Source organism: Siniperca chuatsi, linkage group LG15, assembly GCF_020085105.1.
Source record: "Siniperca chuatsi isolate FFG_IHB_CAS linkage group LG15, ASM2008510v1, whole genome shotgun sequence".
In the NCBI taxonomy this organism is placed as follows: Eukaryota; Metazoa; Chordata; class Actinopteri; order Centrarchiformes; family Sinipercidae; genus Siniperca; species Siniperca chuatsi.
Window position 1 is genome coordinate 17750457 of NC_058056.1, and position 15150 is coordinate 17765606.

Genomic DNA, 15150 nt, shown 5'->3' on the forward strand with positions numbered 1-15150 from the left:
TAAAAGGCGTGGACCTTCTCATTTTTGCTCCACGTCGGTTTCCGTAAAAACATGTCATTTGTGCGCATGTTCAGCAGATCTCTGCATGTTTTCCTTGCTGATGTTGCACTAGAAATGAGATTTTGTTGCCTTAGTGGTTACCTTTCTTTTTCTAATTGTAGCCAGGTGTTCGGTTACCATGAAAACAAGATTCACCACTGTGGATATCAGGGCAGTTGTTGCCGAGATCAATGCCAAGTAGGTGATATTATTTAATTGCCTCTAGCGGGGTTGCTAAGCTAACCATCGTTAATGCGGATCTGTCTACAGATGTTGCCATTCATTTATTTTACCTCATTCTTTCACAGCTACATTGGCATGAGAGTAAACAACGTGTATGACATCGACAATAAGACGTATCTCATCCGTCTACAAATGTAAGGACAGTTTGAAAAAAAACTTGTCTCAAAGTTTCAATGTAATGGTGTTTCAAATCGCATGAAGCTGTTAGGTAAAGTAGCAATACCACAATATAAAAATACTCCATTACATTCAAAATTGTTATTCTAATTATAAGTAATGTAAAGTATTATCGCTAACGTGATTAAAGTATCAAAAGTAAAAGTCGGCATTATGCAGCAGAGTGGCCGAGTCAAATTAGTATATTATTTGATGATTATTACTGATGTATTCATATCTATGCTGCATTTTAGCTCAGTTTAGACATTTGGGTAGTTTATAACAATGCATCATTTTATATTTGCTTACCATATGTTTTGTATGTAAAGTCTGAATCTGCAAAGTATCTATGATAAGATAGCTGTCAAATAAAAGTTAAGTTAAAAGTACAGTATAATGTAGCATGAAACGGAAGTACTCAAGTAAAGTATGAGTACCTCCAAAATTGTGCTCAGTAAATGTATTTAGTTATATATCCCACCACTTTAAGTCAGCGTGTATAACTCAGTGTCATATTGTTATCTCAGGCCTGACAGCAAAGCTGTTCTCCTGGTCGAGTCTGGGATTCGTCTTCACTCCACAGACTTTGAATGGCCCAAGAACATGATGCCTTCGGGCTTTGCAATGAAAGTAAGAACATCTTGTTTATTGAATAAGATTGACCAACTGTTTTTTTTAATTATTATATGATTTTAATGGAGAATTCCATATAAACCCTTGGTTCCTTGAAGTCCAGTGGGATGAACATCAACCAGACAATTTTACATGTTTTTTTTTCTATCCCAAAACTGATTTGATATTTATGTCAATATCAATACAAGATCTTCTCATTATTGTGATTTTCATTTTTTTCCCCACAAATCCCTTACCAGATGTGTATTTGTTTATTTATTAGTTGTGATGAAAGTGAATGTTTAACAACTTTCTCTGTAGTGTCGAAAACACCTGAAGACGCGGCGGTTGACCCAGGTTAAGCAGCTCGGGATTGACAGGATTGTTGACATCCAGTTTGGCTCAGATGAGGCTGCCTACCACCTGATTATCGAACTGTATGACAGGGTGAGAAAACATTGTGAGACGTGTATATTAACATCGTGTGCTGTTCAGATAATCTCAGCCCTGATCCAAACCATGACATTGACGCATGTCTGTGTGTTTGTGTATGTGTGTATTTTATGGTCTGTCCCTATTCATCTTCAGGGTAACATCATTCTTGCAGACCATGAGTACACCATCCTGAACCTGCTGCGGTTTCGTACAGCAGAGGCAGAAGACGTTAAAATGGCTGTGAGAGAGCGGTACCCTGTGGAGAGCGCCCGACCCCCTGAACCTCTCATCAGTTTAGAGCGGTGATGAGTTGATGAGTTTGTGGACCAAATGGACATCCATCAGAATTCAATAAATGTATATTATTCCTATATCAGAGAAAACTAATTCTCTCTTATTGCTTTTTTATGTAGACTCACTGAAATCCTCAGCAAAGCACAGAATGGAGACCAAGTGAAAAGGGTCCTGAACCCTCACCTTCGTAAGTAGCCAGGCAACCAGTTCTGAATTGTTCAACTAAAACAGATACATGTGAATTTCTCTTCAGTTTAAATGTCTTAAACTTCTTTTACCATGTCAATGAAACGACTGAACCGTGTTTTGTGTCCTTTCCAAACACCTCTCCAGCCTATGGAGCCACTCTGATAGAGCACAGTTTGATAGAGGCGGGACTGCCGGGCTCTGTCAAAGTTGACAGCCAAGTTGATGCTGCCCAAGGTATAGTAGAGCAGTTGGAGTAAAAGTTGTTGGCATATGGTTAATTGCAGTACCAGACCAGTGAAAGTAGTGGTTCTAGTTTTAGATTTTATGTTTTATTCATAAAAATTAAATACAGTATTTGATCTGGCTGCTTTTTCAGTTGCACCTAAAATCCTGGAAGCCCTGCAGATTGCAGAAACATATATGGAGAAAACTGAGAACTTCAGTGGCAAAGTAAGAGATCTTTCATAAGCGGCCTTTATTTTGAGGGAAAGTACTTTGGGATTCTGTAATAGATCTGTTATATTCACAAACTCTGCTTTGTTTAATTCAAGGGTTACATCATTCAAAAGAGTGAGAAGAAACCAAGCTTAACTCCTGGCAAACCCAGCGAAGAACTGCTCACGTATGTCCTGTTTTGTTTCACATGGGAGAATACTATACATACTTTTTTCAGCTAGTTATTTATATTATGGTTACTTCATTTACGTCAATGATGTCTACTTACAGATATGATGAATTCTACCCATTCCTCTTTGCCCAGCATGCAAATAGCCCCTATTTGGAGTTTGATACTTTTGACAAGGTAAACATTAGCATGGCTGCTTATTTGGTTTAATTTCTTGATGCCTTGTTTAGGAAAGAATGTTGGTCTTTTGTCCATTACAGTGTGAATTCACACTTTTTTGGAAGAATGTGATATGAATCCAATGTGATCTCCTCACTCAGGCAGTGGATGAGTTCTTTTCTAAGATGGAGAGTCAGAAGATTGACATGAAGGCCTTGCAGCAGGAGAAACAGGCTCTGAAGAAGTTGGAAAATGTTAAGAGGGACCACGAGCAGAGACTGGAGGCCTTGCACCAAGCACAGGTCAGCATTACTGGCAACTTTTAGCTTTGTCTGCTGTTAATGCTGCACACAATGGCTCCTGCTTTACCATATTTTTAATCAACTGATATTTAAAAGCCAATTTATCTCGACGTTGCTTGAAATACATATCCAAGAAATCTTGTCATGTGTGTTGCAGGAGGTGGACAGAATAAAGGGTGAACTGGTGGAGATGAACCTTCCTGTGGTGGAGAGGGCGCTGCAGGTGGTGCGCAGTGCACTGGCCAATCAGGTGGACTGGACTGAGATCGGCATTATCGTCAAAGAAGCTCAAGCTGCTGGAGACCCTGTGGCCTGCGCCATCAAGGAGCTGAAGCTGCAGACCAACCATATCACCATGCTTTTAAAGTGAGACCATCATTGACACAGAAACATAAGTACCACCGACCACTCTTGGCTCATGTGTGTCTTTTCTCTACTAGGAATCCATATATTTCTGAGGAAGACCAGGAGGCGGAAGAGAGAAAAGATGTGGTAGAGGAGAAAGGGAAGAAAAACAAAATTAAAGACAAAGGACAGAACAAGAAGTTGCAAAGGAACAAGCCCATGTTGGTGGATGTGGATCTTGGCCTGTCGGCTTATGCCAATGCCAAAAAGTAGGTTTACATGTAATCCATTAAACATAGAATTAAGCATTGTGTGGGGAATGTCACAAGTGTGTTTTTTTTTCTTCTTCTTTTTTTTTTTTTTTTTTTTTTTGTACAGCTGATGGAACTTGTCATTATGCTTTTTTAGGTACTATGACTACAAACGCAGTGCTGAAAAGAAGGAACATAAAACCATTGAAGCAGCAGATAAGGTAAGAAGGCTGTTTTATACTACACTCAGGTTTAAGGCAAGGAATGATGTAAGGAAAAGAGGCGGTGCCTTTTCTTTTGTTCATATGCATACTCAGCATTTATTGCAGTGTAAAGGTTATGGTGTCAAATTATTCTATGATCAGCGAGGTCTTTTAAAGTCAAAGCAAGGCCTGTATTTGTGTTTCCAGGGGACATTGCACCGTATAATCACTCAATTTATTGACACAAGACAGCTTTGCAGTTGACAAGTCATCATACTTTCATGATGTATTCATATACTGTTAAATGCTTTTTTCATGTCTTTCAAGGCTATGAAATCTGCAGAGAAAAAAACACAGAAAACACTAAAAGAGGTTCAAACTGTGACCACCATTCAGAAGGCCAGGAAAGTCTACTGGTAAGATGCACATTACCATATGTACCTATACATATTCCTATTTCAGTTCAGTATTTTTATTTTATATGTGACAAGCGGTCTTTCATTCTCTCAACCATTTCTCCCCTTTTGGCAGGTTTGAGAAGTTCTTATGGTTCATCAGCTCAGAGAATTATCTAGTTATTGCAGGAAGGGATCAGCAGCAGAACGAGATGATTGTCAAACGCTACCTCCGGGCAGGTAATGAATGAACTTCTATATACAAACACACACACACACACACACACACACACACACACACACACACACACACACACACTCTTACCTTAAAAAGTAAGCACCTTCAAAAGTGAGCTGGTTTATCCCCTCATGTGTACCTTTACTTTGTCAGGTGATATCTATGTTCACGCTGACCTCCATGGAGCGACTAGCTGCGTCATCAAAAACCCCTCAGGTAAACCATGTGGCTTCTCCGCTATTTGACCTAATTTTTTCACTTTTTGAAATACATTTCACTCATTTCTTTGTGTTTCTTTGCCCTTCTCTGCCTCTCCATCTTCCTGCTCCAGGTGATCCTATCCCTCCGCGTACGCTGACAGAAGCTGGCACTATGTCTGTGTGCTACAGTGCTGCTTGGGATGCCAAGATCATCACCAGTGCTTGGTGGGTTCATCATCATCAGGTGAGTCATCAATATTACGCACCTAAATTTGTTACCTTGTCATGTTTATATATATTTATTTGTATCTCCCACATACTGAATGCTGATTGTCCATTTTCCATTTTTTAACTTTATGGGACAATTTCTCTTCACCCATTCTAATGAGACAAAAAAACAAGGAATGATGTATTTTACTGCATTCTGTACTTTTTTGTAAGGTTGCTAGAGTTTGGGTTAAAACAAGGTAGCATATTTGCTGCTAACAAGCCAAGAGGCAAACTATATTTTGATATGTTTGCGGTTTATCATCATATTATCCTCATATTGTTACGTTCCTTGGCATGTTTCATACAAACAAATGGGCAACAAGACATTGCTCTATAAAAACTCCAGAGGGTAACTTTAACTTACACATACAAAGACATGGGGAAATAAAAATAAACTACGAGCAGCAAAATAATTAAATTGTGACATTGATGTAGCAGATATGTTGGCATTATTTATTATTAATTGGCGGTGTTATATCTATTATTTTTGTTCAGGTGTCTAAGACAGCTCCCACTGGAGAGTACCTGACCACTGGAAGTTTCATGATCAGAGGTATGACAGTAAAAATTTAAGGTGTATACATTTTGTAAGGCACCAGAGCCAAATATGAGAAGTGTAAGTGCTACGATGATGTCTGGCAGAGGACCTAACATTTGATTTATTTCTCTCCAGGAAAGAAAAACTTTCTGCCACCTTCTTACCTGATTATGGGCTTTGGATTCATCTTCAAGGTAAAATACCATCATGAGCTGTGAGGGCATTTTTAATTCTTTACCATCTTCAGACAATTAAGTTTCATGCTTGTCTCCGTGCAGGTTGATGAGGAGAGTGTGTTTCGGCACAGAGGGGAGAGAAAGGTGAAGACTGTAGAGGAGGACATGGAGGAGGTCTCGTCCAGAACTGCTGAGCTGTTAGAGGAGGGAGAGGAGCTGATAGGTAGCAGACACAAAATCACTGACTTCATTCACTGTGTATGTTACAACCACATTCAGGTGTTGTAACTGATTCTGTCGCCTTCGCAGGTGATGATAGCAGCAATGAAGATCAGGGAGAGGAGAGAGCAAGAGGAGAAGGAGAGATGGAAAAGAAGACTAAAAAGGTGGTTGTGGGGGATGATGGTGCGAGTGGAGAACTGGCCGCTGTTCCCGAGGAGGACAACATGGAGGGAGAGGAGGGTAGAGAGGAAGACAGCGGGGAGGAAGAGGAGATGAAGAATGAAGAAAGTGAAGAATTCAGCTTTCCAGATACAACCATCTCCCTCTCTCATTTACAGCCCAGCAGGTAATGCTACCACTGCTAGACAAACACTATCAGTGTCACATGACAATGAATAATACTTAATGAAATTGTCTCTTTATTTCTAGGAGTGCTCAGAACCCTGGATTCAAAAAGGAAGTGACCACTCAGGTAATTAGTTACCATCTTAGGCCACATAGATTACAGCAGTTTCATGTCAGTAAAAAGGTGTAACACTTCATACTAATGTTAATTCATTAATTTCTCTTCAGGCTGAGGTTGACTCACAGGCGAAGAAACACATGACGGCCAAGCAGAGAAGGTGAATGAATGGAATAAAATACTTACACTTAATCGTGTACTTCTTCCTGTTAAGCTCATACCACAAACTAAAGAGGCTTTCAGCAACAGGTAGTATTGAGACATTTGGTTGGTTTCTTTCCTTAACAAGCAGATGGAGAGGACAATATATTTAATGTATAAACATTTCATTCATTGATTTAATCCTCAGGTGCTTTTGTCTTTTGCCACTAGAGAAGAGAAGAAGAAAAAGCAGAAACAGGAAGGGTGTGACACTGAAGAGAAGACTGAGATTTCATCTGGTGGATCAGCAGTCGATCAGGGATCCAAAGGTGGAGGAGGCCCCTCACAGCAGCCACTGAAGAGAGGTCAAAGGGTAAGAGAGAAGTGTGAAGATAAGATGTTCTGCTCTTAGGACCAAATCTAAAACAAAGTAACACTACCTTCAACAATACGTGGAGACTAAAACATACAGAAAAAACAAATAAAACCTAGAATAAAGCAAAGTAATTTTACAAGGGATTAGGTGGCAAACAACACTGGTATGATTATTAAAATTCATAATATTTTTTATCACAAATTGCAAAATTGATGTTTACAGTATCAAATGCTGTAACAAAATATAAGAATTATTCAAGAAGACATGACTGAAATAACATCTCAAGTAAATTATATCTATGATATTCGATGGATCAATATTGAACCTCAACTCATCTGATACTTCAGTCTGTGTTGTGTGTTGAGTGTATGTCTTTCCTGTTGTCACTACAGAACAAGTTAAAGAAGATCAAAGAGAAGTACAAAGACCAGGATGAAGAGGACAGGGAGCTGATGATGCAGCTGCTCGGGGTGACGATGAATAAAAACAACACAGTCGTTACTATGTACTGCACAGTGACATTGCCATCACGCCATCTGCAAAATTTTTACTGCAGATCAGGTCTACACAGTTGTCACTGACACAATAAATAACAGTACAATTGCTTTTCTTCCTCAGTCAGCTGGTTCCACTAAGGAGGAGAAGGATAAGGGAAAGAAAGGAAAGAAAGGGAAGGGGAAAGACGAATCTGTCAGGAAACCAGCCTCTCAGAAACCACCCCAGAAACCTCGTAATGTGGCGACTGCAGCGAAGAAACCAGAGCAGACTGGAGGAGGGGAGGATAATGAGGAGAGACAGCCTGGAGAGGAGGGAGGTCCTGCTGAACAGGAGGACAAGGTACATGCCATACTTCAAAGATCCAAAACTGGTGTCTGAAATGTACTATTTGTCTGGTGGTTATCAAAGTTACCTGCCAAGAGAAAGTTTAAAATGTCCCTCCATTTCTTTTCAGTTGTGTTTTTTGTATATTAATTCAAAGTTTGTATATTAATTCAAAGTGACTTAAATGTATACATACATACTTTACATGTGCTTTGTATTGTATGTTTGTTCATCATCAATGCTGTCCTCTCTTTCAGGAAGATGATGTGGACCAGGACAACCCCGGAGCAGAGGTAGGTTCTAGTATAATAGTTCTGTAATAGAAATAAATCATTATTCCTTCTTTGATATATTTTTTTAATAATTCAAAGAATATTTTGCATTATGCATGTTAATTCTGCATCTTCATTTGAACCCACCAGTAAGTTTGCTACAGCATTGGTCTAACTGTGGTTTTCCTTTGTGCTGCCTCAGGAAGCAGAGAATCTGCTCACCTCTCTGACAGGCCAGCCTCATCCTGAAGATGTGCTGCTGTTTGCTGTGCCAGTCTGTGCTCCATACACTGCCCTTTCCAACCACAAGTACGTGCAATTGACCTTTTTGTGTGTAAGAGACAGACAAAGTGAAGAGTGCTCAGGCTAAATGAGTCATTTGTTTTCCACAGACATAAGGTGAAACTGACACCAGGTTCTCAGAAGAAAGGGAAAGGTAAGAATAGTGATCCATTTAAATTAATTATAAAGCCTTTACTTACTGTTTTTACAGTGAAAATTATTTAGAATTGATAGTAATGTTATTTTCTTTGTTCCTACCAGCTGCACGCACTGCAGTTTTAAGCTTTATGAAAGCCAAAGAGACGTCAACCAGAGAAAAAGACCTGTTCCGCAGTGTCAAGGTAAAGAAGTTTACTGCATTGTAGTTATCTGTTAAAAGTAGCTCTAAATTCTATTAAGTGTTTACAATCACTTGTGCTGAAATGATTGATTTGTAAATCGACATAATGGATTTACAATTAGAAAAATAATCTGCACTCTTGATAATCAAATAATTCAGTTACTTGAATTAATTATTTTCTCCATCTTATTAAATTTAAGGATTTGCTGCTTTTCTGTTTTACAATTTTATGTTGAATATCTGTGGGGTGTGGACGTAATAAACACGTTGAAGTCACTTTCGGCTCTGGGAAGTTGTGTTGGGCATTTTTTACTATTTTCTGACAATTTATAGACTAAACAAAGCATTGTAAAAAATATTTGACAGATTAATCTGTAATAATCATCATTAGTTGCAGCCATAATCATATGGTAGTTTGGTTTTCTTGATGCTACAATTCAAACTATGTCCCCTCTAATATCATCCTGTGTTGCAGGATACTGATCTATCCAGAAACATGCCAGGCAAAGTTAAAGTGTCTGCACCAAACCTACTGGCTGCCAAGAAGAAATAAGAGACGAGTGAACACCGACCTGGCAAGAAGTGTGGAATTGCAGTATTCAACACAGAACTGCAGTTCAGTGGGACTCTGCCAACTACTTTTCAAACTGTTATAGGTTAAGATCTGATCGTTACAGTACAGTGTTCCTGTTTGGAAATGAATAATTTTATTCTAAAGATTGTATTTGCTGACCAACAATTTGTTTGAAATGAAAACATGTAAATTAACAAAGCTGAACAGAACACAGTTTATAGTATATGTTTATTCTTTGAGTACAAAGTAACAGTATGCATTGTATTCTACAATAAAAAACACCAAGGGAACATTGTGCAAACCAGGCAAATACAAACAAAGCCCTACTGACATTAGGCATTTCAGTGCAATGTGGCTCAACATCCAATACACTCGTAGTACTTTTAAGTAATTGATTAAATAAAATTTAAATGCTACAGGAGCCACACAATTTAAAAGGCTTTAAAAGCCTTTTTCAGAACAAAGAACCCACATATTTCCTGACAAATATATATAAATAAAAACTAAAAATTAACATTTCTGTGGCTTCAGAGTAGATAGTCTTGCGTAACAAAGCACTAGTTTTAGGTCTGTGAAAACAGACTCCCTAAAAAAAAAAATCTGCACTGTTAAAGCAAACCTGCTTCAGCCTTGCACCACTGCATTTAGTGTTAAGACATTAGACACATTTTAAGTTGGTTCGATTTTTGAGGAAGAACAGTGAAAACCACAATTTCCACGACTGGTGACTGGCGTATGTGTTTGAAGGACCAGAACTGCCCTCGACTCTTGGGTATACCTACAGGATGCACTATAATCTTGTGGAGGAAAGGGAGTTTGTGAAAACACAAAGCCGAAGTCCTGCCCTCTTGTCACGCAAAATTTTTTCCCACTCGCCTCAATAACACAATGAGTGAAAATACATAGGGTTTCTTTCAGTGGTCTTCCTGAAAAGCTGAAACATGAGTAAGGTTTTCTGTCCATATTTCTAGCTGAACAGGTATCTCCTACTGCACTGGCTAGTACAATCTTAACACCTTATTTTCAAAGATAAAATAATGATTCTTTTATTAGCATTAGTCAACAAAACCTCCCTGGACACATAAGTACGGTCATAGCCTCACTGTACTTGCAGTTACTAAATGCTGACAAAAATAACTTATCTTTATCGTATTTTCTCTTCGATCCATTTATCGCAGAAACAAAACCATGATATTATATTTTAGCTTTTGAGAAGGAGTAAAGTCGTCCAGAAAAATTACATTGAGCAAAGAAAGCTGAACAAAAACTGACCTGAAACTGCTACTCCACTAACGGTTCTACTATCTTTGCAAGAGTTTGACGTATAAGATAAACAGAAAAGGTTAATGAAGAGCTTTGAAGATCGCCTGTGCGCCACTCAGGACCCATTTCCAACAGTTCCACAGCTGTTCACTATTGCTTAGAGATTTTTAATGTATGCAAGTGTCCACATACATTAAACTAATGCTCCAATAGGACTACCTGCTTTGAGAGTGACACTCATCCCGTCCATACATACATATATATTCTCCTGTAATCCTCCAGACTAGACTGATGGCTTCCTCTTAGCTTAGGAGCCCAGTGTGTTGACGCGTGCCATTCTCTGTTTGAGGCTGTGCAGGAGGTGTTTAGGCAAGCAATCCCAGTAACTAGACAAACGCTCCCTGTGCTGCAGGACGGCCTCCATACAGAACCTGGAGAGTGGGGACAGGCAAATATGAGCACAAAATAATAAAAAAAAGAGAAATTTCAGTTTCAGGTGTAAAATAAGTCCTAATTGTAGAGCATCGTCCTTTGCTTCTGCACATACTCACCGAACTAGTGATTTGGGCTGCACGTTGAAAACCAGTAATTCATTGCTGTGAGCCTGTCAAGAAAATAAATAAATTTAAAAAAAGGTCAAATTAGGTAGAAAATCTTTTAATTTGTAAAAAAAAGTATGTTATATTAAAATATGACTTGCAGCTTACAGCTCTGTGATGAGACAACAGGTTGTTTGCACACCCTCCAAACACAAACACCTCCCCATCAGGACCAGAGCATGCTGTGTGCCACAGTCTGAAATACACAGCACAGTGTCAAGAACTGGTTACATAACAGTATCTTCGCTCAACATTTTCACAAACACACCCAAATGAGTGGTCATCCCCCAGAGTCATTTAGCTGAAACAATCTACAAGCACACAAATATTAGTGTTCCCAGTAAGATAAAATCATTACCTTGGTCTCTCTGTGTGACTGTGTTTGAAAGGCTGCCATTCATTTTTGCTCACATAGTACAGCCAAGCATCACCTGAAAAACACAGATGATACCTTCTTCAGACCAGCGATCATTTGGGGTGGCCAGGATTTATTTGCTACTCCAGAACAAGTGTCAGACTCACTCAGTGTCTCTCTGTCGGTGGTGAAACCTCCGAATAAGAAGATGTGGTCTGGTGACACAGGAGTGAAGGAGTGCCAAGACCGGCCCACAGGACCCTGCTGGGGAACGCTCCTACAACAAGCGGGGGAGGGTCAGAGGGGAACATTAGAGCATAAAGAACACAAGTGAGAGAATGCTGAAGGGTTGGCACATTACAATAAGAAAAGTGGAAGAAAGATGGTTAATTTTTGACAAATGTTTGAAGATAATATTGGGCATCATTCCCCTCCTGTCATTCTGTGGTGAGGCCTATGTCAATGAAAAGAACAACACTTACATTTCATGCCACTCCCATGTGTCCAGGTCAATGTAGTATAGGTCATTCAGTCTGTAGTTCTGTGGACCAAAGGACATGGAGATGGGAGTTGGAATTAGACAACAGAAGAGATGCACAAATTATTCATTTTACAGTATTGCATTATTTGCAAATCTGTGTCTATCTATACTTTTGAACAGGTAGGCAATATTAAAACACACCCTCCTCTTAAATTCTTAGTTTTATTTTCCTTACCTTGTATCGTCCCCCAAACACATAACCTCTGTTACCAACTGTGGCACAGGCATGAGCTGCTCTGGGTGATGGGGTGTTCCCCTACAGGCCATACCAACAAAGAGAAAATAGATATCAATTAATTTTCAGTGTTTATTCCTAATATTCCTAAAGACAGCATTTCTGAAAATAAAAAAAACAACAACATGCACATACATGTTTTTTAAATTTTTTTAGTGTGTGTGATTAAGTTGTGTGAGGTGAGATTGGTAGTGTCTGTGCATGTGTGTACCGTGGTGATGGGCTGGCTCCATGTAGATGTCTCCAGGTCCAGGATATGGATGTGGTTGTTCCAGCCTCGCCCAGGGCTGTCCCACTGCAGCAGCAAAAATAAATACATTTTAAAAAATCTAATGTTACACAAGTATCTTTATAGACACTCCAGTTTTTTGTACACCTTGCTATGAAAGAGAGAGATTTTCTTTTAAATTAATGAAATTTAGAAATATACACTGATTAAAAGATGCAACACTTGAAGTCAGAGTTCCTCATGTGGAGAGGATTTTTGTTTACAGACCACAAGTGAAGATGATTCATCATATTCAAAAGTCCCTTGATGAGGTCCTTGTGCAGTGTAGCCGTATCCCCCAAAGAATATAAGTCTGTGGAAACAATATCAGACAAAGCTCACTTAAAATATATCTCCCAAGATAACAATCTGTTACTCTTATAAATCTATTATTGTGTATTAACCACCCATGGTTAACATGATCACATGGCTGAAACTCAATTCTTAATGGCCACATTAAAATGTCCTGAGGTGTGCCAGATGTTTAACATTTAATGTCTTTCAACACTCAAGAAACCTAGTTGCAGTTCATTTATGACACTTTGTGGCAAAAAGACATTTCATTGTTGTGTCTGCAGGCTAAAAGACAAAACTGACTTGACTTTTAGTGGAAGTTTGTAAATAGTTTTTTTATTTAAATCAAATTTTTGTGTCAAAAGATTCTTGTCTTTGCTATAGTCATAATTATATAATCATCCCTCACCTGTTCTTCTGAACCCAGCACCCTAGCTTGTCCTTGCAGGATGGAGGGAGTCCTTTAAGATCCCTCATTTCCTCCCAAATGAGGCTGGAAGCTCTCAGAGGCAGGCGGTAGATCTGCAAAGCACAGGCACAGAATACAGTTCAGAAAGATAATCACAAAGAGCAGGCTGACCCGCCTCAAGGTCTTATGTTTAAACATGATGCACTCATTTGGAAAAAAATGAAACAACAACAAAAAACAGAGGATGTTAAGAAATTAGCTGAATGTAACACACAAACTGTACCCTGTTTGTGTTTCCCCTGGCGTGATGACCTCCAAATAGGTAGAGGACTCCATCAACACAAACCCCACAGCTGCCTGACATGGATGTGTGCAGGTTACCTCCGGCTAAATGCTTTGTCCTGTGAACATTCAGGTTTTTTTAAATTTATTTGTCTACAAATGACATAAATATAGTGTATGCAAATTAAATGTAACAGCTATTACCATACTCCTGACTCCATGTTGTATGTCCAGATCTCATTTCTCGGCAGATACAAGTCATAGAATCCGTGGTTTTGAGCATTCTTGTACAGAGGGGGAATAAAATGTCATTTAAATATGCTAACTGTGGGAAAATGTTCATACATAATGAAAATGCAGATGTAGGACATACATCTAATAAACTCCTTACCTTGTATCCACCCCACACATACATGATGTTTCTGTCAACCACTGCTATATGACCACTGCGCTCAGCTGGGGTATCCAACTCAAATGATTCAGCTGCTTCAGTGTCCAAGGGCTGTTCATCCTCCTCCACCTCCTCCTCCTCCTCCTCATCTTCCTCGTCCTCATCCATATCGTCATTTACCATCCAAGCAAACAGTCTGTCATCTTCATCTCTGTCTGAGTCATTGTCATCCTCTCCGGCTGGCAGATCTCCAATGTCTTCCTCCATCTCTGCCATTCTCTCTGCCATGTCTCTCTTGTCTCCTAGCAGGGCAAGAAGCGAGAGAGAGAAATCATCTAGGTTAGCTGCTAATAGGATTATTCGATTAACTGATTATTACCAATAATCTAAAAGTAGGCCAACAGAAAACGACCAACATCCAAAACACTGGATGTCAGGAAATGACAAGAGATTTTTCAGCCATATATAAGAGACAACAACATCGGCATGTTCTCTCTGTGTAAGGTATCGAGTTTTTACTGATCAATACCTTAAACTTTTTAGTCCACGTCACTTTGTTAGCAATAATTCAGCTAGCATAACTATAATTCAGGGCAACGGACCAGATAACGTTAGCTGGCAGCACGATTACTGTTGACCTACTTTGCTAGCTTAACTATTTAGGTTACTAAATGAACGTTAGCTGTTAGCTTAGCCTTTGTCTTAGATAGAAGACTAACCGAAAGCCCAAGTTAACGGATATATTTGGTAAAATGCCCTAAACTATTTGGCTAGCAACAACCTAACGAGCACTTAACAGCTGTTCGTCAGTTAATTAACGTTAGCTACACAACGTTTGTGAACTTGAAAATTCAAAACACTCGAACAATTTGTTGTAAGAAAGGTTCTAAAGCTAACCTACATGCAAGTGCAGCTCTCGGTAAAATGTATTTACACCTGTCGTTACCTTACCTTCTCAGACGTTTGTTTTTCCTGCAAATTTCAAAAGCAGTACATTTATGTGAGGTCATCACAAGCATTCTGGGGGCACGACCGGAAGTTGTCGACTTCTTAAATCTGCCATCTTGATAAGGTCGGAATAAAACAGTAGAGTAGACCATCAACTCGGCACATACCTATTTTTATGTTCTGTTCGGTGGTTTTAAATACCTTGCAGGCTGTCAGCTCTCATTTAAAAACAAGCATACAGTTAAGTTATCCATGGAGTCCCAAAATACTTTAAAACTTTAAAAATACTTGTCAGAATTGTCTAAAGTCAGTCTTTACTTGTTTAACCCCTTTCATTAACAAGTTTATATACACAGCAACAGTCCATTGCTTGCAAATATGAAGAATCAAAATCTTAATTTGG

General features: G+C 39.1%; 2 protein-coding genes across 4 annotated transcripts; one reads left to right on the forward strand and one right to left on the reverse strand.

Moving 5' to 3' along the window:
- The first annotated feature begins 42 nt into the window (after positions 1 to 42).
- LOC122861744 (nuclear export mediator factor Nemf-like) lies at positions 43 to 9371 on the forward strand. Of its 2 annotated transcripts, XM_044166583.1 has the most exons (32): positions 43 to 237; positions 348 to 416; positions 966 to 1068; positions 1372 to 1497; positions 1639 to 1787; positions 1899 to 1966; positions 2113 to 2202; positions 2345 to 2418; positions 2520 to 2590; positions 2695 to 2770; positions 2914 to 3054; positions 3212 to 3420; positions 3495 to 3668; positions 3808 to 3871; positions 4181 to 4269; positions 4385 to 4488; positions 4640 to 4702; positions 4818 to 4930; positions 5452 to 5509; positions 5630 to 5688; positions 5773 to 5893; positions 5980 to 6238; positions 6322 to 6364; positions 6466 to 6515; positions 6728 to 6869; positions 7265 to 7342; positions 7491 to 7709; positions 7952 to 7987; positions 8169 to 8275; positions 8359 to 8402; positions 8510 to 8589; positions 9064 to 9371. In XM_044166583.1, exons 1-32 carry the CDS (start codon positions 179 to 181, stop codon positions 9139 to 9141), a joined length of 3216 nt encoding a protein of 1071 aa, XP_044022518.1. In that variant the 5' UTR covers positions 43 to 178; the 3' UTR covers positions 9142 to 9371. The 2 variants fall into 2 exon arrangements, with proteins under 2 accessions (XP_044022518.1, XP_044022519.1); XM_044166584.1 differs by lacking the exon at positions 348 to 416.
- klhdc2 (kelch domain containing 2) lies at positions 9372 to 14902 on the reverse strand. Of its 2 annotated transcripts, none has more exons than XM_044166594.1 (14): positions 14751 to 14902; positions 13800 to 14101; positions 13613 to 13692; positions 13410 to 13527; positions 13127 to 13239; positions 12652 to 12736; positions 12367 to 12450; positions 12096 to 12176; positions 11862 to 11920; positions 11547 to 11656; positions 11383 to 11455; positions 11133 to 11220; positions 10977 to 11029; positions 9372 to 10856 (listed from the first exon to the last, which is right to left on the reverse strand). In XM_044166594.1, exons 2-14 carry the CDS (start codon positions 14085 to 14087, stop codon positions 10733 to 10735), a joined length of 1356 nt encoding a protein of 451 aa, XP_044022529.1. In that variant the 5' UTR covers positions 14088 to 14101; positions 14751 to 14902; the 3' UTR covers positions 9372 to 10732. The 2 variants fall into 2 exon arrangements, with proteins under 2 accessions (XP_044022529.1, XP_044022530.1); XM_044166595.1 differs by lacking the exon at positions 14751 to 14902 and adding an exon at positions 14329 to 14624.
- Positions 14903 to 15150: the final 248 nt, after the last annotated feature.

Excerpts from the sequence above, each read along its gene's own strand:
- LOC122861744 (XM_044166583.1), top strand. The coding sequence starts at position 179 with ATGAAAACAAGATTCACCACTGTGGATATCAGGGCAGTTGTTGCCGAG. Across the intron at positions 3,055-3,211 it reads AGGCCTTGCACCAAGCACAG|GAGGTGGACAGAATAAAGGG; the intron begins GTCAGCATTACT and ends TGTGTGTTGCAG. Across the intron at positions 3,872-4,180 it reads CCATTGAAGCAGCAGATAAG|GCTATGAAATCTGCAGAGAA; the intron begins GTAAGAAGGCTG and ends ATGTCTTTCAAG.
- klhdc2 (XM_044166594.1), bottom strand. The coding sequence starts at position 14,087 with ATGGCAGAGAGAATGGCAGAGATGGAGGAAGACATTGGAGATCTGCCA. Across the intron at positions 12,737-13,126 it reads TGCTGGGTTCAGAAGAACAG|ACTTATATTCTTTGGGGGAT; the intron begins GTGAGGGATGAT and ends TTGTTTCCACAG. Across the intron at positions 11,921-12,095 it reads TGTTTGGGGGACGATACAAG|AACTACAGACTGAATGACCT; the intron begins GTAAGGAAAATA and ends TTTGGTCCACAG.